Raw genomic sequence first — 22,779 nt, forward strand, 5'->3', positions numbered from 1 at the left:
CTGTTTATACCTGGAGGCCTCAGGTTGCCTCACTCTGGCCGAGCTCTAGTGGTTCCCAGCTCTGCGTCTCCGAGTCAGCCCTGAAACCCGGCCCGGCCCTGTCCTCACCATGCTCTGGGAGATGCAGCTGGTGGGGGCTTGGGGGTGCGGAGTGGCCTCCTGGGAGCCTGAAAAGCTTGCAAGCCTGTCGTGTCCTCAGATGGAATTCTCTTACCATCTTGTAGATCACACCAAGTCAGAACTCCTATTTCTCCCTTCAGAGAGTCTCATTTATTATAAAATGGTTTTACAAAATTCTAAAAATAGGCAAAACTTCCCCATTCCCACCATAAACAAAAGACCACTTAAAAACCCAAACCGGTTGCCACTGAGTGTTCTGGGTCCAGCACTGGCTGAACCCCAGATCGCCAGGCACACACATGCAGGCTTGAGACCAGAACTGCCTTTTGCAAACTCTCAAGCCAAAAGATGGCAAGGTGGTACCATAGCTCAAAAGAAATGAGGGGCAGGAGTTTGCATGTTTTAGAAAAAATTGAGTCCAATTCATTTGGGCTGTAGCCCGAATTTGTTGACTCCAATGGGGTAAAGATCGGGACCCAGATCTGCAGTGGGAAGTAAAGACTGTCCTTCCCAGAAGCGAAGGCACGCAGCAGGCTCGGAGGGTCACCCCCCCACCCCCAAGGCAGGCTCCGCCCATGAGCCTACAGGGGGTTCTTCCTGACGTCAATCATCCCCGGGCTGGCTCTGCGCAGGTCCCGCCGGGACTTGGCCAGGGGCCCAAAGTTCCAGGGCAGACCCACCTCACCTCCGGGTTGCACCCGCCCTGTCAGGGGCTCAGCGGCCTCCCGCAGCCGCGCCTCCTCGGCTGAGCCCTGCTCCTCACCGCACAGGCTTGAGCGTTTCCACGTCAGCGGGAGCGGGGCCCGGACCAAGTCCCGCACCTCGTCGCGGGTGCGGGGGGTGCCGTCAGGGAGGGCCTGCTGCCAGAGAAGCTCGGGTGCGGCGGGGGGCTCCTCTTCGTTTCCCGGGGGCGGCCTGTTCTCCAGGCACAGGGTCCTCTTCTCCGCACCTGTCACTGAAAGGGCACTGTCATCAGAGACGGAGGCTTCCCAGTACCCCCGCACCGTGAGCCACGTGTGAGCCGCCCCGGGAAGAGCTGGTTAGCGTGGTTCCTAAGCTTCCCCCAAGGCTGAAGCCTGACACTGCAAAGCGGGGAACCCGGGGGGGCCGTCTCGCTGGTTTGGGGGAGAATTACCCCTGCCCGGGCCGGCAGCGCTCCAACTACTGAGCTTCTGCTTCAGTTCCTGGTTCAGCCACATGTGGCGGCCCAGCTCCTTCTCCAGAGCTTGAATCCGGCTCTCATATTGCCTCTTGCTGTCTGCTAACCCCTCACCGAGGTGATCTGGAGGGGACAGACCCAGGGCAAGGGGGTGAGGGGCGGCGGGCGGGGCACGTGGCAGGGGCGGGGCACGCGGCGCTCACCCCGGCTCTGCTGGAGCAGCAGCTGCACGTTCTGTTCGTGCTCCTTCTGCTGCAGGGTCAGCTGGCGGTCGGTCTCCAGGCGCTGCCGCTCCAGCGCCGCCTCCAGCCAGCAGACCAGCCTCTGCTGCTCCTCCAGCTGCATCTCCAGCTCGGAGAAGGCAATCTGCTGCTGGTGTTGCTCCTCTCGGAGTGCCACGGCCTGTCCCAAACCCAGACACGCTCAGTGCCCCAGCGCAGCCCCCCGCCCCAGCTCCTCCCTGACCGGGCGCAGCAGGGGCCAGGCCAACGTGCCACCACTGCCCCGCGGCCCTTGTCATTGGGAAATCACCAGGGGGCCCTGCTGAGCGGAGACTGAGCTTCAGACACCTCCACAGCGTGCTAGGCAGTGATTTCCCAGTGACAAGAGTCTGCTCTCAAGACGAAGCTTCGGTCCTGTGCCTGCCTCGAGCGGTGGGATGTCACCACGGCCAGGATTTCTCACCCTTGGCACTACTGACGTTGCAGGCAAAGAATGTGTGGTTGGGGGGGGGGGGGGCTGTCCAGTGTGTTGTAGGAGGTTTAGCGGCATCCCTGGTCTCCACCCCCCCTGCTGTGATGACCAGAAGCTGCTCCAGCCATGGCCACATGTCCCCTGGGGGCAAAACCCTCCCTGTTGAGAACCACTGATCCGGGTACACCAAAGGGGCCAATCGACCGGGGGGAAAGGGGCGGGGAGAGAACTGGGGCTTACTTTCACTAAGAAAGGTTTTAAAAAGGAGAGTCTGAGGCAGCCCTGGAGACTGGAGTTATCCCGGATTCTGTCCCCACCCCTGGGAGGAAACGGCCATCTCTGCAGCTGCCTAAAGGACCCCCGCCCCCGGCAAGCGCCAGAAGGCGGCAGCCGGGGGCCTGGGAGCCAGAGACCCACCTTGTCAAAATACTTGCAGAGCAGGGCTCTGGTCTCCGAGGACGAGAGGTAGCTGAGCTTGGCCATGAGGTTCATCTCACACTGGGACAGCAAGGAGGCTGAAGCCCGCAGCACCCGCTGGCGGCACGTGATGGCCTCGTTCTTGTACTCGATGGCCGCATCCAGGGCCTCGATGGCCTCGTCCAGCTGGAAGAGCGTCCGCTCCTCCTGCGGGACACGGGCACGTGTGGAGGGGGAGGCCCGGCTTCCCGCAACCACTCCCAGAACGACAGCCCCTGGCCACGAGGGAGACATCATGTCCCCTCGTCCTGAGCAGGCAGTCAGCACGTCAGGAGCAGGGTCCCTGCCTGCTATGACAGGGGCCAGGCAGTTTCCATCACAGCCCTGACCCCAGGGGGAGGCCAGGGCTCTCAGAGGCTGCCTTCCGCAGCAGCTCTCCCGTGATCTACAGCAGGGAGCGCCAAACACTCTATGCCGAAGGGAAGGCATGGCGGGACTGCCACGGAGGCCACAGAGGGTCTGCGGGGCTGAGGTGACTGCAACGAGGCTCTCCCTGCTGCTCGGGACTGGCCGTGGGGTGTGGGAATGTGCTGCTGACACTCATTCCCACCTGGGGGGCCCAAGCGTGGGACACACGGGCCGACACCGTGCAGGATGCGGAGGGGCGCCCAGGTGTCCCAGCCACGGGGGCCAGAGCCGGCGGCAGGGCCAGGCCAGCATGTCCCTGGCCGCCACCCCCTTTCTCTGGGTCTCCCGGGCGGGAAAAGCACATTCGGGAAGCAGCAGGGCTTACCTCAGGCGACAGCAGGCTGCCCCGCCTCAGCTTGCCGTCGATGTCCAGGCGCTGCTTCAGCAGTGAGTCCTTCTCCTGGCGCAGGGCGTCAATCTCCCCGCGCAGCCGCTGCTGGCTCTGGGCGCTGCCCTGCCGCAGCTGCCCGCTCTTCTCCGACAGCTCCTTCTCCAGGTGCTCCAGCCGGCTGGACACTCGCACGATGTCCTCGCTGAGGGCCTGGGGGCAGCACCGCCAGGGGTCGGGGAGGGAGCAAGCCCCGTCCTCACAGGGCTGACGCTAAGGAGGTTGCGGGCCCTTCCCTCAAGAGGCCGCCCTGCGGAGCCTCCCCCTGTGTGCGGGGCCTCACCTGGCTGGACCGCAGGCGCTTGCTCTCCAGCCCCGTCTTCTCCTGCATCAGGGCCTCCTTCTTGGCCAGGATGGTCTCCCGCTTGTGGAGCTCCTCCCCCAGCTCCTCCAGGGCCCGCCGCTGCTGCAGGACCTTCTCCATCTCCTGATCCAGCCACTTCTTCTGCTCCTCGATCTTCTAGGGGAGGGTGGGGGAGGCGGGGAGGGAACTCAGCTCTCGCCCCGGGGGGCCGAAGGGCTGGGGGGGAGAAGGGCGGGTGTGGGCGCTCCCGGGGACGCAGGCCCACCTGCTGCTGCTCCAGGCTGACCACGGAGCCGTTGCTGCCGCTGCGCCGCTTCCTCTGGAACGCCGCGATCTCTTCCGTCTTGATCTTCAGGATCTTCTGCTGCTGCTCGTGCCTTCGCTCCAGCTCCTGGGGATACAGCAGGCGAGCAGCTCAGCGACGGGGCCGTGGGGGGCGCCGGGTCTCTCCAAGAGCTGCCCGTGCTCCCCGAAGCTCGTGTGGAGACGGCTCGCCTCCCGAGCCTCGCGGTGCCCACGGCCCTCCTCCCTTCCAGGCCAAAGAACACACCCGGGGAGGCCAAGCGAGCAGCTTAGGCGGTCACACAGCCACGGCGGGGGGGGGGGGGGGGGGGGGGGGAGGGGAGAGCGGCCCCGACATGCAGCCTGCTGGCCCCCCCACCACGGCCGCCCTCCTCCCCAGCGCCCGCACCTCCCCCGACCCAAGCCCGACCTGGACGCGGTGCTGCCGCTTGTTCATCTCCGTCTCCAGGCGCCGCTTCTGCTCCGTCTCCTCGCGAAGCCGCCTCTGCAGCTGCCCCTGCTGCTGTCGCATGAGCTGCACGTGCCGCTCGAGCTCCCGCAGCCGCTTCTCGCTCTGGGCCGACAGCGACGCCAGCCGCTCCGTCGCCTGCTTCTTCTCCTTCAGCACCTGGACCGACACAGCCTCCGCTGGGCTGCCGCCAGCACGCCTGACAGCCAACCAGCGGGGGCAGGACCAAAGGACGGGGAGTGGACAGAGGGGCGGACAGAGGGGGACACAGAAGTCCAGGGGGTCATGGACCAATGACCTCAGAAGACTCGTGAAGGTGGCCAGTCTGACAGTTTCTACGTACCAGGCACCCAGCGAGTGCTTGGTATCAAGTGATCCTGGCCTTCCTATGGAAAAACAGGATTATCATTATCCCCACACATTAGGAAACTGAGGCACCGACAGCTCGGGAAACTTGACCAAGGACACACAGCTAGTAAACGGCAGAGCTGGGATTCACGCCCAAGCAGTCGGGTTGCGGAGCCCACAGTCTCGATCATTCTACTGAAATGTCTCTCGGATACCTGAACAGAGAAAAGGAAGGAATGAGGGATGGACAGCTGTAAAGATGGATGGATGGAAGGGTGGACAGACAGATGGATGGGATCATAAAAGGGTAAAAAAAACAGAATGAGGAGATTAATAATGAGTGCATGGATCAATAAAAGGCAATAGACAAACGGATGGATGAACAGTGGGTCACATCAACTGTGACCGAATGTGTTGGGGAAGGTCATCGAAAGATGTGATCACTGGTTGACCCATGAGCTGGACCCGGATGATCAGAGGCACCTGCCCCCCCTCCCCCGTCCTTGGAATGTGGGTGCCGCTTGCCTTTCCCACTCCCAGAAGGGGCTCCAGGGACACAGCCTTGAGACGGTGATGTGGAGCTGAGAACAGTGCATGGTTCATAAGACTGAACCCAGTTAAGGCCTCTTGGTAAACTTTTAAGATGTAGCAGGTGGGCACAGGGCTCCGCCCAAGACAAGCTTTGTCAATAAATTCCCTTTCCTTATTAAACCTGCCACCTTCCGACCTGGAGTGGCTGCCTCTTTGGTCTCTCCCCACCCTCCACGTGTGGGGACCGATTTAAGATCACATCCGGGAAGCTCCCAAGGAGATTACCACTGAAGAAATGGGCCTCGGGGCAAAAGGCATCAGGGGAACTCCTGAGCCAGCCACCGGCCTGTGTGTGCAGAGGGGCAGTGCCTAGCTCAGATGCTTATGGATGGCCGCGTGAATATGAGTATGGGGGCGCCCTGAAAATGCTGGCTGATTTAGGGGACCGTGGGCTGTGGCAAAGAAGTGGAAGGCAAGGCTGCGTGGTGGGCTGGCCTCGACCGTGGGCAGTTCATGTGGCCCCTGAGGCCCAGCTAGAGGCCGTGGCTTGAGGTAGAGTTAGAAGAGCGGAGATTAGAGACGGACGTGGGAATGTCTCCCAGTCTGCTGCCTTCCGGGCTGGCGGACAAGGTGGGAAGGCAGAGTAAGAAGCACGAGCGTGGAGGAGGGCACAAGACACCTCCGATCAGCATCTGGGCTTGTGACAAAGCCTGGTCCAGACGGTAAGAGATGGAATCTCTGGGAAGGCGATCGGAACAAAGAGGAGGATGTTGTGGGAACTGAGGACGAAGCAGACGAAGTGGCCCATCCCTCTGACCCCTGACACAAAGGAAACATTTATTATTATTTTTTTTAAAGATTTTATTTATCTATTTGACAGAGAAAGCGCCCAAGCAGGGGGAGCGGGCAGGGAGAGGGAGAAGCAGGCTCCCTACGGGGCTCGATCCCACGACCCCAGGATCATGACCAGAGCCGAAGGCAGACGCTTCACTGACTGAGCCACCCAGGCGCCCCCGCCAAGGAAAAATTTAAAGAGCAGCTACCCCAAAACTCCAAGAAGAAAACTTGCATGCTTTCTCTGTCCCTTAAGTTTGTAAATCTCATCATGTCTTCCAAATACAAACACCCGGGGAGATAACCAAAGCGCTGCCCACAGAGACTAAAGAAAAAAGCGGGGGGAGACCTTTTGCAAATTGCTGTCGCAGTTTCCTTGCCCCAAGTCCAGGCCACAGCCTCCAGAAGATGAAGAGTCTCAGTAAAAGCTTCAGCCGTGAGTGGGCAGTGATGCATGGCTGGAGCGCTACAGTGAAAAGCTGAATGGACACCGAAAGCTGCGGGAGGGATGGGGGCGGACGGGGGGGTGGGTAGGAGGGCCCTAGGTGCACCTCATCCCAGGGTACAAGTAGATAACACATCGGAGCAAACAACGCAGAAAACAGTCCAAGAATGGCAGAACAAACTCTACAACGAAATGCACAGAAGAGGGACACTGAAGGGGGCGGGGAGGGCAGAGCCACGAGGAGCTAACTGGACCCCAGGTCTGTCCACAGGAGGGGGACGGATGCCAAGGAAGTGGAGAAGGGAGAGAAACACCCTCGCACCAGGGAGCCCGCACGGGAGACAATCGCCATAGCATTTGGCTTTAAAAACCAGAGGGGCCAAATTTCCAGAGTTCTTACAACTAGCAACTAGCCAGCTACAAAACTGAGCAGGCTCAGCTCCGGGAGAGCCCTGAGGGCGACAGGAAGCCGAGTCCCCACCCTGAAAGAGACGGCACAACACGTGGGCCAAGGAGATACAGCACAGAAGCCGGAGTTTGAAAAATGCCTGGCGCCTACGGGAGGGAGAGTAATTCACTAATCTCAGAGGCGTTCTGGAGGGACAGAGGTCACTGCGAGACTCCTCCAGGAACAAAGGAGCTGGAAGGCACCCTCTCCCTCTTCTGTCCCCCAGCATCAATCCTTGGCCACTTGCAGGAACCAGGCAGCACCAACACTCACTACTTAACTTCCGTACACTGAGCCCCGATCCCATCCCACCGTGCTCAAGCGGATCTGCCCCCTGCAGCCGGGCCTGCCTGAGTCCCAGCGAGACAGGATTCCTCCCCTGGAAGAAGGGCACAAACCTTGCAAACACTCTGTGCCCCATGCTTTACAGCTCTGCCCCCTCCCACCCCACGGTCAGTCCCAGACATGGCGGCAGGTTCCCTCTCACAAGAGAACCAGCCCGCAAACCTTGCTAAAACTGGATGCCCTGCCCCTGTGCGTGTTGCATCTCCGTCCCCTCCAATCCACGCTTGGCAGGAGCCCATCCCAACGCGGGCCACGGGCATGGCGGTGTGCAAACAGCCCTGAGAGGAGCCAGCACCGCTCCAAAGTGACTCTTGCCCCGGTCGGGGGCAGTCAGACTGCGGCCCCAGCAGCGGGCTGGGGGCAGACATCTGGTCTGACTAAAGGCTGCGTGCACCGACGAAAGCTTCTTGGAGGAGAACAAAGGGAAAGGGCCCTGCAGTTCGGTGCTGCCATAGCTCTGGCAAATGCCTAGTGTGACTCAGCTCGAGCCCAGGGTGGTCCCAGCCTGGCCCACTACGGCACCGGACCCAAACCCTGCCCACGACGGGCAAAGAGAGCCACTGCAGACGAGTGGGCTGACGGCAGAAGTGGCTCAGCCACGACACTAGGGTGCCTACAACACACATACGAGATATTTTGGAAACACCAGGTTCTGGGGAAAATGGGACCCTGCACTGCAGGGCACTATAGGACCTCTTCCTCATGAGGCCACTACTTTCAAGAGTGGGAGAGGTAGCTGACTTTCTTTCTTTTTTAAGATTTATTTATTTATTTTGAGAGAGTGAGAATGAGAGAGAGAGAGAGAGTACATGAGAGGGGGGAGGGTTAGAGGGAGAAGCAGGCTCCTCGCCGAGCAGGGAGCCCGAGGCGGGGCTCGATCCCGGGACTCCAGGATCATGACCTGAGCCGAAGGCAGTCGCTTAACCAACTGAGCCACCCAGGCACCCCTAAAAATTTTATTTTAGAGAGAGAGAGAGAGCTTGCGCAGGGGGAGGGGCAGAGGGAGAGGGAGTCAAGCATAAGCCCCACTGAGTGGGGAGCCCAACACAGGGCCTGATCCCAGGACCCCGAGATCATGACCTGAGCCAAAAATCAAGAGTCAGACGCTTAACCCACTGAGCCACCCAGGCGCCCCTCTACCAAACATTTAAAGAAGAGTTAATACCCATTGTTCTCAAACTATTCCAAAAATAGAAGGAAAATCCATTCTATGAAGCCAGCACTACCATGATATTAAACCCAGATAAAGACACTACCAGAAAAGAGAACTACAGGCCAATATCTCTGATGAACACAGACGCAAAAATCCTCAACAAAATACTAGCAAACCAAATCCAACAATAATATTAAAAAAATCATTCACCACGATCGAGTGGAATCTATTCCCAGGATGCAGGTGTGGTTCCATATTTGCATATCAGTCAATGTGCTACATCACCTCAATAAGAGAAAGGATAAAAACCATACGATCATTTCAATAGATGCAGAAAAAGCATTTGACAACATCCATTCAGGATAAAAACCCTCAACAAAGTAGGTTCAGAGGGAACAAACCCCAACATAATCAAGGCCATATATGATAAACCCACAGCTAACATCACACTCAACGGTGAAAAACTGAGAGCTTTTCCCCCTAAAGTCAGGAACGAAACAAGGATGTCCACTCTCACCACTTTTATTCAACATAGTACTGGAAGTCCTAACCACAGCAATCTGACAACATAAAGAAATAAAAGACATCCAAATTGGTAAGAAAGAAGTAAAACTGTCACTATACGCAGATGGCATACTATATATAGAAAACCCTAAAGACTCCACCAAAAAAACCCTGCTAGAACTGATAAATGAATTCAGTAAAGTTGTAGGATACAAAATCAATGTACAGAAATCTGTTGCAGTTCTTCACACTCATAATGAAGCAGCAGAAAGAGAAATTAAGAAAACAATTCCATTTGCAACTGCACCAAAAATAATAAAACATCTAGGAATAAACCTAACAAAGGAGGTAAAAGGCTTGTACTCTGAAAACTCTAAGACACTGATGAAAGACATTGAAGATGACACAAATGGAAAGACAGTCCATGCTCATGGGCTGGATGAACAAATACTGTTAAAATGTCCACACCACCCAAAGCAATCTATAGATTTAATGCAATCCTTATCAAAATACCAACTGACTTTTTCCCAGAGCTAGAACAAACAATCCTAAAATGTGTATGGAAACCCAAAAGACCCCAAATAGCCAAAACAATCTTGAAAATGAAAAAGCTGGAGGTATCACAATCCCAGATTCCATGTTGTTACCAAGCTGTAGTAATCAAAACAGCATGGCACTGGCACAAACACAGACACAGAGGGGCGCCTGGGTGGCTCAGTGGGTTAAGCGTCTGACTCTTGATTTTTGGCTCAGGTCATGATCTCGGGATCCTGGGATCAGGCCCTGTGTTGGGCTCCCCACTCAGTGAGGAGTCTGCTTGAGGATTTCTCTCTCCCTTTCCCTCTGCCCCTTCCATTTGGGCATGCACTTTCTCAAATAAATAAATCTTAAAAAAAAAAAAAAAGACACATAGATCAACAAAACAAAACAGAAAGCCCAGAAATAAACCATGCTTATAGGGTAAATTTTTGACAAAGGAGGCAAGAATATCCAATGGGAAAAAGATAGTCTCTTCAACAATTGGTGTTGGGAAAACTGGACAGCTACCTGCAAAAGAATGAAACCGGACCACTCTCTTACACCATACACAAAAATAAATGGGTTAAGGACCTAAATGTGAGACCTGAAACCATAAAAATCCTAGAAGGGAGCACAGGCAGTTACTTCTCTGACATCGGCTGTAGCAACTTTTTTCCAGAGAGGTCTCCTGAGGCAAGGGAACTAGAAACAGAAATAAACTGTTGGGACTACATCAAAAATAAAAAGCTTCTGCCCAGCAAAGGAAACAATCAACAACACTAAAAGGTAATCTACGGAATGGGAGAAGATATTTGCAAATGACATATCCATTAAGGGGTGAGTATCCAAAAGAGATGAAGAACTTATACAACTCAACCCCCAAAAGATAAATAATCCAATTAAAAATGGGCAGAAGACATGAGCAGACATTCCTCCAAAGAAGACTTCCAGATGGCCCACACACACGAAAAGATGCTCAAAGTCACTCATCATCAGGGAAATGCAAATCAAAACCACAATGAGATATCCCCTCATGCTTGTTAGAATGGCTAGAATAAAAAAGACAAGAAATAACAAGTGTTGGTGAGGATGGGGGGTTGGGGAAGGAAACCTCATGAACTGTTGCTGGGAATGCAAATCAGTATAGCCACTATGGAAGGCGGTATGGAGGGTCCACAAAAAACTAAAAATAGAAATACCATATGATGATCCAGTAATCGGTATTTACCCAAAGAAAATGGAAACACTAATTCGAAAGGATATAAGCACCCCTATGTTTATTGCAGTATTATTATTTTTCTCAAAGACTTTATTTATTTGAGAGACAGTGAGCAAGAAAGCACAAGCAGAGGGGAGTGGGAGAGGGAGAAGCAGACTCCCCGCTGAACAGAGAGCCTGACGCAGGGCTCAATTCCAGGACCCATGACCATGACCTGAGCTGAAGGCAGACGCTTAATTGAGCCACCCAAGATGTGGCTGCCATCTTGGTTCCCTTCACTGGCCTGGAGGTTACAGCACACATAGAAGCCCTTACTGAATTCATCCAGCAAGCCTTAGATGATAGCCAACAAAGTCTGTTGTTACCGAACACTGAAATGTCTCTGAAGAGAACAGCTATTCTCCAAAACAGGATGGCCTGAGACATTATCACGCCACAAGGAGGCACCTGGGTGCCACTATCCAAACAATGTGGTGTGTTCGCAGCTGATGTACCAGCTAACGTATGATCTTTATTAAATCACATAAGGACATAAGTGAATGCCCTGAGTGATCCAACCCCCAGCCTCGGGAACTTATTACATCAGTGGTTCGAATCACGGGGCTCTTAGGAAAAGCTGTCACTGGATTTTGGAATCAGTGTCTTATTGTGCATTCTCTCTTACATGCGCCTACGTTGTTGCTGGGGCATCTGCCTCTACTGTAGCCAGAGAGCCACCAAAGGAGCCACCTCCAAGTGCATCAGACCCCCTGCTGATGGCTCAGAGCCCACTGCAGAAAGAGGGGCACCCAAGACAAGTTCCCTTGCTTAGTAAACCTGCCACCTTCCCACTTGGAGTGGCTGTCTCTTCCATTTCTCCCTCCGAGCGTGGGGACCCATTTCAGGTTATACCTGGGAAGCTGCAGAGGGGGTTATGAACCAACAAAATGATAAACAGGTGTACGGATGAGACAGACATATGGACGGATGGGTAGAAAGACAGAGGCTGGATGGAATGAGAGATAAGTGCTTGGGGGAACTGGGAGGGGACCGTTGCATGAGGAATGGGTACCTTGCTTTCGATGCCCGCCCTTCCCCTCTCACTGGTCTCCAGGCAGGACTGGCCTCCCTGCCTCTGCCGTGCTTAAAGCTGAGCCGACTCCCCAGGCTGCCAACTTCTGTGTAACACCAGCCTCACCCTGGGAGGCCGGGAGGGTGTTCACCAAACCAGCCGGAAGCTGGGGGCACAAGGGCCTGAACATCCACAGGTTCCAGTGAACTTGGACCCTGGGACCCACGTGTCTCGATCCCAGGACTCCAGCCGCCACCCCGGGGTCCCAACACTGACCTGCACCTGGCTCTGGGCGGCAGCGACCCTCTTGCGGAACTCCTGGAGCTGGGAGCGCTCGCCAGCGTCCTGAGGCTCCCTGCCCTCGAGCTCCCGCAGCTGCCTCTGGCTTTCACTCAGCTCAGCCCGCACCTGTTCTGCGTCCTGCTCCAGCTCCCGGATGTGCTGGCTGTGCCGGCGGTTCAGGGCCTGGGCCGCCTTCCCTGGAAGAAGGCGGGGGCGGGGGGCTCATCACAGGCCGCCCCTCTCCCCCAGGAGGACCATCCCTTCACACCCCTGGGAGAGGTTCCAGTCATCCGCCAGCCAGGGGCGCCTGCACGGGTTTTGCCAAGCCTTGGTACCACCGGTACCATGAGTTACTTAATCTACTTTCTTTTAAATCCCTCGCTTTTTAAATGAGCCTTATCGGTAACAGCAATCCAGGGATATGAATGGGTTAAATTGGCTTTAGTTTTACCTAATACATACTAACAAACATAGAGCTTGGGCCTGCATATTATTAAGCCTCTAGAACTAACTTCCATTTGCAGGACATCTGAGGACAGAGGAACAAGTTAAATAACAACATAAACAAACAGGCAAACCGAGAACATGGGGTTGGGGGGGTGGGGGTTCAAACACTCTACAGGACTTTGAGAAGGAGCTAGAAGGGAGACTTCAGAGGCCTAACAAGCACACACAGCATGTGGGACACGTGTGGAGCTGGGTTCCAGCAAACCAGCGGTCCACAGACCTGCCGAGGAGCTGCGGGGATGGCCGTGCTCTGGGCATCCAGGTGACAGGAAGTTTTGTTAGATGTGCTCATGGCATTTTGGTTAAAATGTCCAAAAAGAGGCATACCGAAATGCGTGGGGGCCAAATGACAAGATGCTGGGGATTTGCTTCAAAACACTCAGCAAAGAGAAAAGGGAGAGATCAATGTGGGGAAAACCTTGTAACACTAAATCTGGGTGACGGGGGGAGGGCCCCACTGGTCCAGTCTCCTCATGTGTTTGAAATTTTTCATCAGGCATTTTGTAACAAACATGTAACTATTAAAATAAAAACTCTCAGCTGGTCACTACCTCAAACCGTTCCCAGTCCCTTTACACACGTCACCAGTGGTAGAGCATGATTTGGGGACACTGTTTGCTCCCTAAGACCAAGAGGTCTGTGTGCCCCACAGTGCCTCACACAGCAGACAACTAGTAAATACCACTACTCATAGGTAATGCTTCCCGAGAACCAGCCTAATTACTTCAGCTGAATTAACTCACTTCAACAACCCATAAAACAGGGACAATTACTATCCCCACTTTAGAGATGAGAAAACTGAGTCACAGAGGCGCTACCCTACTTGCTCAAGGTCCTACAGCTGGAAGAGGCTAGCTGGTTACCAAACTTAAACCACCCGGCCCCGGCTCCTAACCACCCTCAGGTGGGAGACCCACCCGAAAGCCCACCACCTCACCTGTGCGGACCAGCTCGCCAATGAGCTCCTCCTTCATGCGGATGTTGATGGCCAGTTCTCGGATCTTCTGTTGAGCTTGCGCCAGCCGCCACTCAGAGGCCATGGCAGCGGGGGTCTGACGGGGTCGAGCCAGGGCCTTGCTCCCACCAACGACTGTAACAAGCCCACTGTCAAGGCCGCTGCCCCAACAGGGGGTGGCGGGGGAGAGAAGAAGCATGCCCTGGGCAGGGGCAGCCAGGGATGAGGTGTGGACTGCCCAGGATGGCCAGTGCAGGACCACGGAGGGGAGGGTCAGAGCCCTCTCTGCCCCGGACCCAGCTCACCTCTGGGCCCCGGGATGGCTGCACCCAGTTCCTCAAGGTGAAGCTCTGGGCCCTTCCTGTCGAGTGGACTCCCTGGGCAGGCCCCCACCCTCTGGCTCCGCTTGCTGAGCCCGTTTCTGGAAGACAGAAGCAGGAGTCTGTACCCTTCCCAGCCAGAGGAAGGAAGAGAAGCCATTGGGCCCTCTATCCCCTCAGGGCCAATGGAACCCCAGGGTGTTAGTCTGGAAAAGCTGAGGCCAGGGGGCTGAGCTTAGGGGGTGCTGGGCTGTTGGGGGCACTGAGGGCTGCCTTGAAGGCTGAGAACCGTGAAGCCTCGGCCCACCCTGCAGCACATTCACCCCAGTGAGAACTCTGGGTCCCAAGCCCCCCCGCCCCCATCTGTTCTTCCCAACCGCACGGGGGAATGGAGGTGAGGGCACCCTGAGACCACAGCGGGGTCCTCCCCCAGCCCAGCCCGGGCCCTGAGGTGGTTTCTGTCGGGTGGCAGCTGGTCCCACTCACCTGCGCAGGTGCAGGGTCCGCTGGGGGGGCTCCTCCTCCTCCTCCTCCTCCTCCTCCTCCGAGGCAGCTGAAGAGCCGCTTCCGGGCCTGTCTGCCTCTGCTGTGGCTCTAGCCTCTCTGCCATTTGTCACCTGCTAGGGGAGTGCCAAGGGCTTCAGGACAGGAAGGCTCCAGGGCGCCCTCCACCAGGCATTTCCCATCACCAGTCTTGGTGCTGCCCCCATGCCCGGCCCTGCCCATCCCAAGTTGGAGCAGGAGCTCCCCGCCCCCCTACAGCACCTGGGACTCCTCAGGTGACAGTCTGCCCTATCTCTGTTATACAGACCATCTGTACCCAAGTCTCTATCTCACCAACAACACTCTGCCCGAGTGGTGGGTGTATAACAGACTCCTGCCAACCTCACACCCTCCCTCTCCTCTGCGCCTCGGGCTTTTACAGCTGAGATAACCCAGAGCTTTCAGGAGGATGCAGGAGCGGCCATTGTCCAAAAGGTCCCAAGTAGGAAGCCAAGCTCAGGGAGATTAGGGCTCATGGAAAAGTAAACTTGCAAAAACAGAAGAAGTAACCTCAGAGGTGATAAGCTCCCCATCTCTGGAGGTATGCAAGCTTCCCATCCACAGCCAGAAGCCAGAATCCCCTCTGTAACCTCCACAATCTGCAGCCAGACCAGGGATGCCCAATGGCAGCAGATCCTTCTGAGCGGCCCTACAGAGTCACCCAAATTTTGGCCCTTCTTCTAGGGGCACTAGAAAGGGGCGTCTCCCAGCTGGTCCCAGGGAAGCCTGGGGTGAGGGGCACACTCCCCGGCACCGCCCTTCCCCTGCCCGAGGCTGTCCAGTTCAACAGACACCCGGCCTCGCCACCTCCTCACCTCTCCCCAGTTCTCGGGGCCAACTTCATCTCCAGGAAGGCAGGCAGGGGGCACCATGCCCAGCGCGTGGCTGTGGGCACCCCCCAAGGGGGCTGTGTGAGGCCGGGGCACAAAGGACCCGGGAGGCAGGCCCTGCAGGAGCCCTGGGGCCCCCCAGCCAGGCCGCACCAGTTCTAGCCGCAGCCGCAGCTCTGCCATCTCCTGTTGCTGCTCCCGCAGCCGGTCGCTCTGGAAGACAAGTTCCCGGGGCTGACGGGGGACGCGGATGGGGAGGGCAGGGATGCTGACAGAAAACTGAAGAACACGTCTGAGGCCACCCCACCCTCTCTGGGCTAAAGCCGAGAAGGGCCCAATACCTCTGAACACCTCGTGGGCCCCCGTACCGCCCCCCCCCCGCCCCCGCACTAGTTCAGGGTCAAACTCACCCCGCCCCGTTAGGTCCTATCCCTCCCTCCGTCAGTCCGCCACTTCCATGCCAATCACAGCCGCCAGAGGGCGCCAGGAGCAATGCTGACCCAGTCACCTTGGGACAAAAGGGCCTGACTCCAGGGACCAGACCCGCTGCCCCTACAGTCCCACCTCTCATCCCGCTCATCGCCATCCCGCACATCCACCCTCACCGTTCTGTTCCTCCCCAATCTCTTTCCACCCTGTCAGAAGCCTGCCCTGGCTAACTCCCTCTTCTCCCGGGAAACTTAGCTGAATTTCACCTCAAGGAAGCCTGCCCCCCACCTGCAATTTGTACTGCTCCATGGCGTCCTCCAGCGCAGCCAGAAAGTCTCGGTTCTCCTCCTCCAGCCGGGCCACCTGGCTCTGCAGGGCAAGCAACTGCACTGCCCCTTCCTCGTCCTAAGGGGCAAGGAGAGAGGCTTCAGGACAAGCCTGCCTGTCTGAGGGACACCCCAGCCCTCCCTCTGCACGGCCAGGAGTTCCCCTAGCCCAGCTGGCTACTCTACTGCAAGCCTTGGCAGCAATCGGGGCTCCAGAGCCCACCCTGCCAGTGGTCCCCCCTGCAAGCTATTTGCACCATCTCTTGTCATTATTAATCATACTCTTATTAACAATAATAACATCACCACTATTATTAGGAACAACCTACTGAGGCTCCACAGCATGCTGGGCTGGGCACTTGGTACCCCTTCGGCCCTTAGAACATGCCCAGAGGTAGATACCAATGTTATCCCCATTTCACAGATAGAGATCCTGAGGGTCGGGGAGGGTAAGGAATGTGATCGAGGTCATCAGCAGTACTGCCTCTGAATAGGGAATGTGCTCTGCTGATGAACAAGGGGCAGGGGCACGGCTGGCTATATGAAGACCTCTTCCTTCCCCGTTCCCTCCTTCCCCGGGGCCACACCTGGCCCTTGGCCACCGTCGGCCCGCCGGGCCCCTGCATGGCCTGCTCCTCGGCTGAAGCGCTCTCGATGCCGCTGTCGGGCCCGGAGGCGGAGCTCAGGGCGCTGCGCTCGCCCTCGACGGCGCACAGCCAGTCGCGCACCTTGCGGGCAGCGGCGCCGGGCAGCCCGGGCTCGGCCTGCAGCTCGCGCAGGAGGCTGTAGGCGGCGTCGGTGCGGGCCCGGTAGCGCGCGCACTCGGCGCCCAGGCGGGCGGCGGCGGCGGCGGCGGCGGCGGCGGCGGCGGCGGCGGCGGCGGCGGCCGCAGGGGCGTTGGCGGGGCCGGGGGCGCGCCGGCCGCGGTGGATGATGCGCGTCTCCGAGCGGTGGCGCGGGGGCCCCCGCGCGCCGGCCGCGGCCTCCTCGGGCGCGCGCTCCGGTTCGGGCCGCCAGTTGACCGTGGCGCGGTTGCGGATGTTCTGGGCGCGGCTGGCGTAGTTGAGGGTGTTGAGGGTCTCGTCGAAGTCGGAGGAGGAGGGGCTGACGCAGGCGATCATCACCGTCTTGGCGTTCCCGCCCAGCGAGTCTTTGAGGATCCTGAGGACGCCAGGTGGGGCGCGTCAGGGGCCCCAGAGCGCCCGGACCCCGAATCCTACCCCGCGGGCCGGCACCTCGGACTGGTGGGCGGCGCGCCCCGGAAGCCAGACGGGACCCATCCCTTACTCGCCTCCTCCCGCTCAGCAGCCCGAGAGGGGCCCCTGCTCCCGTGGGCCACTGGCCGCAGGGCCCTCACCGGGTGATCTTGGAGTCCCGGTAGGGGATGTGGCTGCCGCGGCGCTGGGGGTCACCCAGGGCGCTGATGACGTTGCCCAGCGCCAGGAGGCTGCTGTTGATCTGGATGCTCTCCTTGAGCCGCTCGCCAGTGCTGCCCGTCTTGAGCACCCTCTCCGAGCCCGCCAGGTCCACGAAGTGGAACTTGGACACCAGCAGCTGGCCCGCAGCGGGTCGGGGCAGACGGCTGGGGGCGCGCCCCCGCTGCTCCAGGGTCACGGTGAAGACGGTGTGTGAGCGGCTGGACAGGCGGTTGAGGTGTGTGGCCCCCGTGTGCCGCACCGCGTTGCCCATCTCCAGGAGGCTCAGCACCTCGTCCAGGCCCTCCACGTCCACCTCCTTCACGCCACACAGCACTGCGGGCAAGGAAGGCAGTGAGCCCCGGCCAGGGGCTGCCCGGGACTGACCCGCCAGGAGGGCAGGCAGAAGAGGGCTGGCCCTCTACGGCTCTTCCTGACCCAGGTGCCCCTTCCCCGTGCCCGGGACACCCGGCGGGTAGGGGGTGGCGTGTCCTGTTCATCCTGGCTCGGGCCTCGGGGCTCCAGCTTGTCCCAAGCCCACCTCAATGCCTTGCACTCTGAGTACAGAAGTATATACTGAACTCAGTGGCGACAGGAGACAGGAAGGCACAACCTTCCAGAGCTTGGGTTCCCCAGTTAGGAGGTACCCCTCCCAGACAGGTGAACCACCCCTTAGCAGGCGAAGCCCCACTCCCAGCCAGTGGAGGCCCTGGGAGTTCCTCACCAACATTTCCCCGGTCATCCTCCCGAAGCTGGATGTCACGGCTGGCAGTGCCCACCTCCAGCAGGTCCCGGAACTCCTCCTTATACACTTCCAGGTAGGACACATGCACCAGGCAGTCCAGCAGGTCATTCTCATCGATAAGCTTGAAGGCTTCAGCCATGGCCCGTGGGATGATGCCCTGCTCGTCTTCATGAAGGGAAGCTGGGGACACACCACAGAGCCTCCTGCCACCATGCCTTCAGCTGGACAGGGCTCAAGGCCGCAAGGCCCCTGCCAGCAACTGGAGGCTGGGGCTCCAGCATAAAGGCAACAAGCAGAGGCCAGGATGGCTGGGTAGCCTGAGCCAGCCCATGCTCCAGGGTGGTCAGGCAGAATTATAGAATTTCAGAGTTGGAAGCAACCTCTCAAGGTCCCACCAACTCCTTTCACGATGTAAGCATCCCTTCCACTACATCCCTGATAGATCATCAGATACCCCTGGCTTGATTACTCCCCGGGACAGGGAGCTCATTACCACAGTCTATGCTCCGTTATCTAAAGGACCTCCTAAATTTATCCCAAGGATGTTCAGAGCAGCACTCTTCACAACTTCAAAACAATGCAAAAGTCCCAAGATCCAATAGGGGATCTGGTTAAATAAATTATCTCATATACACCATAGAATGCCAAGCCACCATTTACAAATTAGATTGAAAAAAAAAATAAAAAAATTAGCTTGAAGAATAATGAAATAGAGAAATGTTTATGACAGATTGTTAAGAAAAATAAACAGGATATAAAAGAATGGGTATAATCCCATTTTTTAAAGGCAAAATAATTTCTTCAGAGAAAGAAACTGGAATGCTAACAGGGCTGAAAAGCAATTATCAAGTAAGTTTTCTTTTGTGCTTGTGTTTTTCTGTATTTTCCTAATTTTGCATGACAAACACGGATACTTTTATAACCCAAGAGAAATGGGGGCAGTTCCTTCAACTGGCCCAAAGCATATCTCCCAAGAGTCTGCTCCCAAGCCCCACTGAACTGCCTGCTCCCTCACCAGGCGGCAGCCAAAGCATGGCTCTCCCAGGACCGTCCCCATTCCAACTACTCTGACTCTGACTTGAACACGGATTCCTGACCCTTGGCAGGCATCCCGACAACCTCCAGACATAAGCCGACTTCTCTTGCCTTTCCTCCCGCCGAGATCACCAGAACCACACAGTGTGACCTCGTTTCTGGAGTTGAAAGACCCCCCCTCCAAGGACTCTCCCTTCCTCCCTTGGTCAGCCTACTGCCATGGCTGGTCCCCCCACTGGGCTGCAGATCTGAGGAGGAAACCTGCTCTCCTTGCCCGAGCGCTCCCACCTTCGACAGGGAATGGCAAAGGCAGAAGTTTCGGAGACAGCGAGGCCCCTCAGCACGGGGCCCGGGGCCTCAAGCAGGGTCACTCACCCACACTGGCCTCCCCCATGGTGTATGTCTTCCCGGATCCTGTCTGACCGTACGCAAAGACCGTGGCATTGAAGCCCTCAAAGAAAGCCTCGAGGAGGGGCTGCACACAGGCCTGGTACACAGCCTCCTGCCCAGTGTCCTCATCGAGCACCACGTGGAAGCCAAAGTGGCGGTCTCGCCCAAGGGTGACGCGGCTGTGCTGAGGATCCGCCCTCACGCAGCTCTGGTGCCCATGCAGCAGCTCCTTGGGCAGCAACGGGCGGACTCTCAGGGCCACCCTCACCGGGGCCTCCTCAGCAGCTGGCAGCCTCTGGGTCTCCAGCCCCATGTCGGGGAGGGGGGCTCCTCCTGGCCCTAGAGAGAGAGGAAGAGGCCCCTCCCATCAGCACCTGTACTCCAGGGGCTGGACCCACCCCGCAGGTGACCTGGAGCCAGATGCTGGGGCTCCTGACCTTGGAGAGCAGGGAGGGAGGGTGATTAAAGTTCAGAGCGTCGTCTGCACCAGCCTCGCGCCCAAATACTGCAAGGGCCGACTCAGTCCTACAGGTAACACTTCATGGCTCCCATCACCGGCAAAATAGGCCCATGGGCTTCTGTGTTCTAGCTGTACCCTTCCCCTGGAACCCCGTCTCCTAGGACACACACACACCCCCCACTACCACCACCGCCACACCGGGGAACTCTTTTCCCCGATACCCACCGGGGTCTCCATAATCTCTGCCTTTGTCACCTCACACCCCCGGCCCCACCTTCTTCAAAACAGTCAGATCCTTCGAGACCAAATTCCCGCCACCAGATCGGCCAATTCCATCTCCTAAATATCTCTCAGGTTCACCTGCTTCTCCCCATTCTATGGCCAAACCCGGGTCCTGGCCACTGACCTCTTGACCAGCTTCCTCACTGCTCTCAGCCTCCCTGTGCCCTCCGCCAGGACAACCAGGGGCATCTTTCAAAACTGCAAATGCAATCTTGTTACTCTCCTGCTTAAACACTCCCAAAAGAGGCTCCCCACTGCCCTTGATATTCAAAAGTCTAACAGCCCTGCCTACCTTGTCTACTAACCTCCTGCACCCCACCTTTGCTCACCTTTCTCTGCTTGCAACACACTCCATCTCTCCCGGGCTTACACACACACACACACACACACACACACACAGCGCCCAGTGGTGCTCCCACCAGCCACTGGCTACTCTGTTGCAGAGGGAGCTGGGAGGCAGGGACCCTGCTGTCCCGCTTCGTGCTGTATCACCAGCGCCCAGCACAAGGTCGGTCGCTTAGTAGCTGCCCAACAGTGATGATGAAACTGCATCCAAAAAACTTTCCCCGTCCCCATTCTCCTCTTATCGCAGTCCACACCGCCCCCTACCCCCGGGCCCACAGTCCTCACTTTGTCACTAACTCTCAACACACGTAACGGTTCGTTCGTTCCCTCACTCACCCAGTCCCTCCCGGGTGCCGGGCCCTGGGAACACAGCGGTAACCATCGCGCAATACAGTGGACTCCTCCGCGCGCCCCGCACCCTGAGCTCTTCCAGCGCCGCGCGCCGAGGGCGCCCGGACAACTCCACCGGTGCGGTCGGGCGCTGGAGGAGGCGGGCACCGGACAGGAGCTCCCGGAGTTTGGAAAAGTGATTACAAATGCGGACCCGACCCTCGCAGCGACGGCGCTCGCTCCTCCCGCCCAGGCCCGGGATGCTGGCCTCAGGCCCCCGACTTAGGGAAGGGGGTGCTCTCGCCCGCCCAGGAAGGGGCCTCCAGGAGGCTGGTACGCAAGGATGGGGGTTCCTCGTGCTCGGTGGGAGCTCCCCAGGTGCCGGCTCCCACCGCCACCCGGCCCAGGCCTGCGCGGGGAGGGGGCGAGCGCGCGCCTCCCCCCACCCACCCCGTCCTCGACCTCCACCCCTCCCGGGCCCGCACCCACCTGCTTGGGTGGGAGCACAGTCCCCCCGCGGTGCAGTCAGGCTCCGAGCCTCCGCGCGGCGCGCTCCGATGCCGTCATCGGGACCCCCGCCCCCCAAAACATCCCGCCCCTCACCCGCAACTCCGCCCGCCTGGGCGCTCGGGGGCGGAGGCGCTAGCCGGGCGGCGCCGCGGAGTCTGTCCGCAAACGGGGCGGGGCCGGGGCTGAAGGGGCGGGGGTTTGGGCGGGGCTTCGTCAGGGGGCGGGGTCATACGTCCCAAGGGGTGGGGGGCCCAGCGTGGTCCCGGGCCGCAGACGCTGCTCTCTGATTCCAGCGCAGACTTGGGGAATTCTGGGGACACGGCGACCACCACGGCCCGCCTGATGCTCCGAGCTGGAGAAGCCCACCTGCTCATGGAGCGGGGCACCTATATCTTACAATGCAAGTTGCAACAGGTGAGAAGACGAAAGCTAACAACGAGACCTCGCTCCGCGAGGGGAGGTTGGATTTTCCAACCGTAGACTCTTGAGTAACAGTGGATGAAAGATAAGCTACTGTTTGTTCATTAATTCATTCGTTCAGGTGCAGACCTTCTCTCCTCCCGCCATTGCTACCCCTGTATCGCTTCGCAGCACTCCCTACGCCCCCTCAGAGCCCAGCAAAGCTCTCCCTTCCCCATCCCCAGGAAGCCTCCACCCTGCTTTTCTCTCTAAAGCTGAGAAGGATCCATCCCCCAGGAGATTTTCGAGATTGGGCTGGGGGCCCACTCCACGCTGTGTGAATGGGCCCTGGCTGCACCCTCTGCACTCACATCAGAGTCGTCGCTGTGCCCCTTCTCCGCCAAGACCGGGAGGTGGGGGAGGGGGGGAAGGTGGATGCCACCAGGAAGCCGGCATGCCAGACAGAGAGCAGGATGGAGGCTGCCCCTGGGGGAGCCTCACCAAGGCGGGCCCTGACAAGGCGTGGCTCCACAGCCCTGGCTTGGAAGCCCCCAGTTTAAAATGAGCAGGGGAACCACTGGTCTATTGGTAGACTGCACGGCTACCCAGCCTCGGGTTCCTGGAGGGACAAGTGCCCCAGAAAGAGGCCACGGGGAGGTGAGGTTGTAGAGTTCTCAGCCAACCTCTCTAGTTAGGGAGGTTATTCTGGGTGAACAGCTAGTGGGAACCTTGCAGAGGTATTCGTCCTGCATTTACCTGGGCAGGTGCTGCCCAAGGGACTGCCCCCACACATCACTTCCAGTGTGTCCTCCACTGTCCACCCCAGCACTCCAGCCATCCTTGTCTCCTGCTCTCATCCTGACTGCCCCTCCCCCATAGCTTCCAGTCCAGGCAAAGCTCTTCGTCCTCTACACCCTGGCCACCCAAGCCACCATCTGGGCCACTGGAGAGCCTCTTCACTGGTCTCCCCCCTGTCCCG

General features: G+C 58.2%; 1 protein-coding gene across 3 annotated transcripts; it reads right to left on the reverse strand.

Annotated features, from left to right (window-relative positions):
* Nucleotides 1-225: 225 nt before the first annotated feature.
* On the reverse strand, nt 226-21,511 carry KIF7 (kinesin family member 7). 3 transcript variants are annotated; one of them, XM_027571385.2, is made up of 19 exons: nt 21,381-21,511; nt 19,460-19,813; nt 18,029-18,229; nt 17,247-17,640; nt 16,477-17,050; nt 15,852-15,968; nt 15,120-15,347; nt 14,248-14,378; nt 13,747-13,862; nt 13,424-13,576; nt 11,974-12,176; nt 4,262-4,459; nt 3,815-3,940; nt 3,529-3,705; nt 3,183-3,398; nt 2,390-2,596; nt 1,483-1,681; nt 1,256-1,402; nt 227-1,075 (listed from the first exon to the last, which is right to left on the reverse strand). In XM_027571385.2, exons 2-19 carry the CDS (start codon nt 19,785-19,787, stop codon nt 702-704), a joined length of 4,089 nt encoding a protein of 1,362 aa, XP_027427186.2. In that variant the 5' UTR covers nt 19,788-19,813; nt 21,381-21,511; the 3' UTR covers nt 227-701. The 3 variants fall into 3 exon arrangements, with proteins under 3 accessions (XP_027427187.2, XP_027427186.2, XP_027427185.2); XM_027571384.2 differs by having other exon boundaries at nt 14,248-14,381; XM_027571386.2 differs by lacking the exon at nt 1,256-1,402 and having other exon boundaries at nt 226-1,075; nt 14,248-14,381.
* Nucleotides 21,512-22,779: the final 1,268 nt, after the last annotated feature.

Source organism: Zalophus californianus, chromosome 6, assembly GCF_009762305.2.
Source record: "Zalophus californianus isolate mZalCal1 chromosome 6, mZalCal1.pri.v2, whole genome shotgun sequence".
Classification (NCBI taxonomy): Eukaryota; Metazoa; Chordata; class Mammalia; order Carnivora; family Otariidae; genus Zalophus; species Zalophus californianus.

Coding starts and splice junctions, on each gene's coding strand:
- KIF7 (XM_027571384.2), bottom strand. CDS start 19,787: ATGGGGCTGGAGACCCAGAGGCTGCCAGCTGCTGAGGAGGCCCCGGTG. Junction 3,706..3,814: donor TCAGCCTGGAGCAGCAGCAG/GTGGGCCTGCGT, acceptor ACCCTCCCCTAG/AAGATCGAGGAGCAGAAGAA. Junction 1,076..1,255: donor CGCTGCCGGCCCGGGCAGGG/GTAATTCTCCCC, acceptor GTGCCCTTTCAG/TGACAGGTGCGGAGAAGAGG.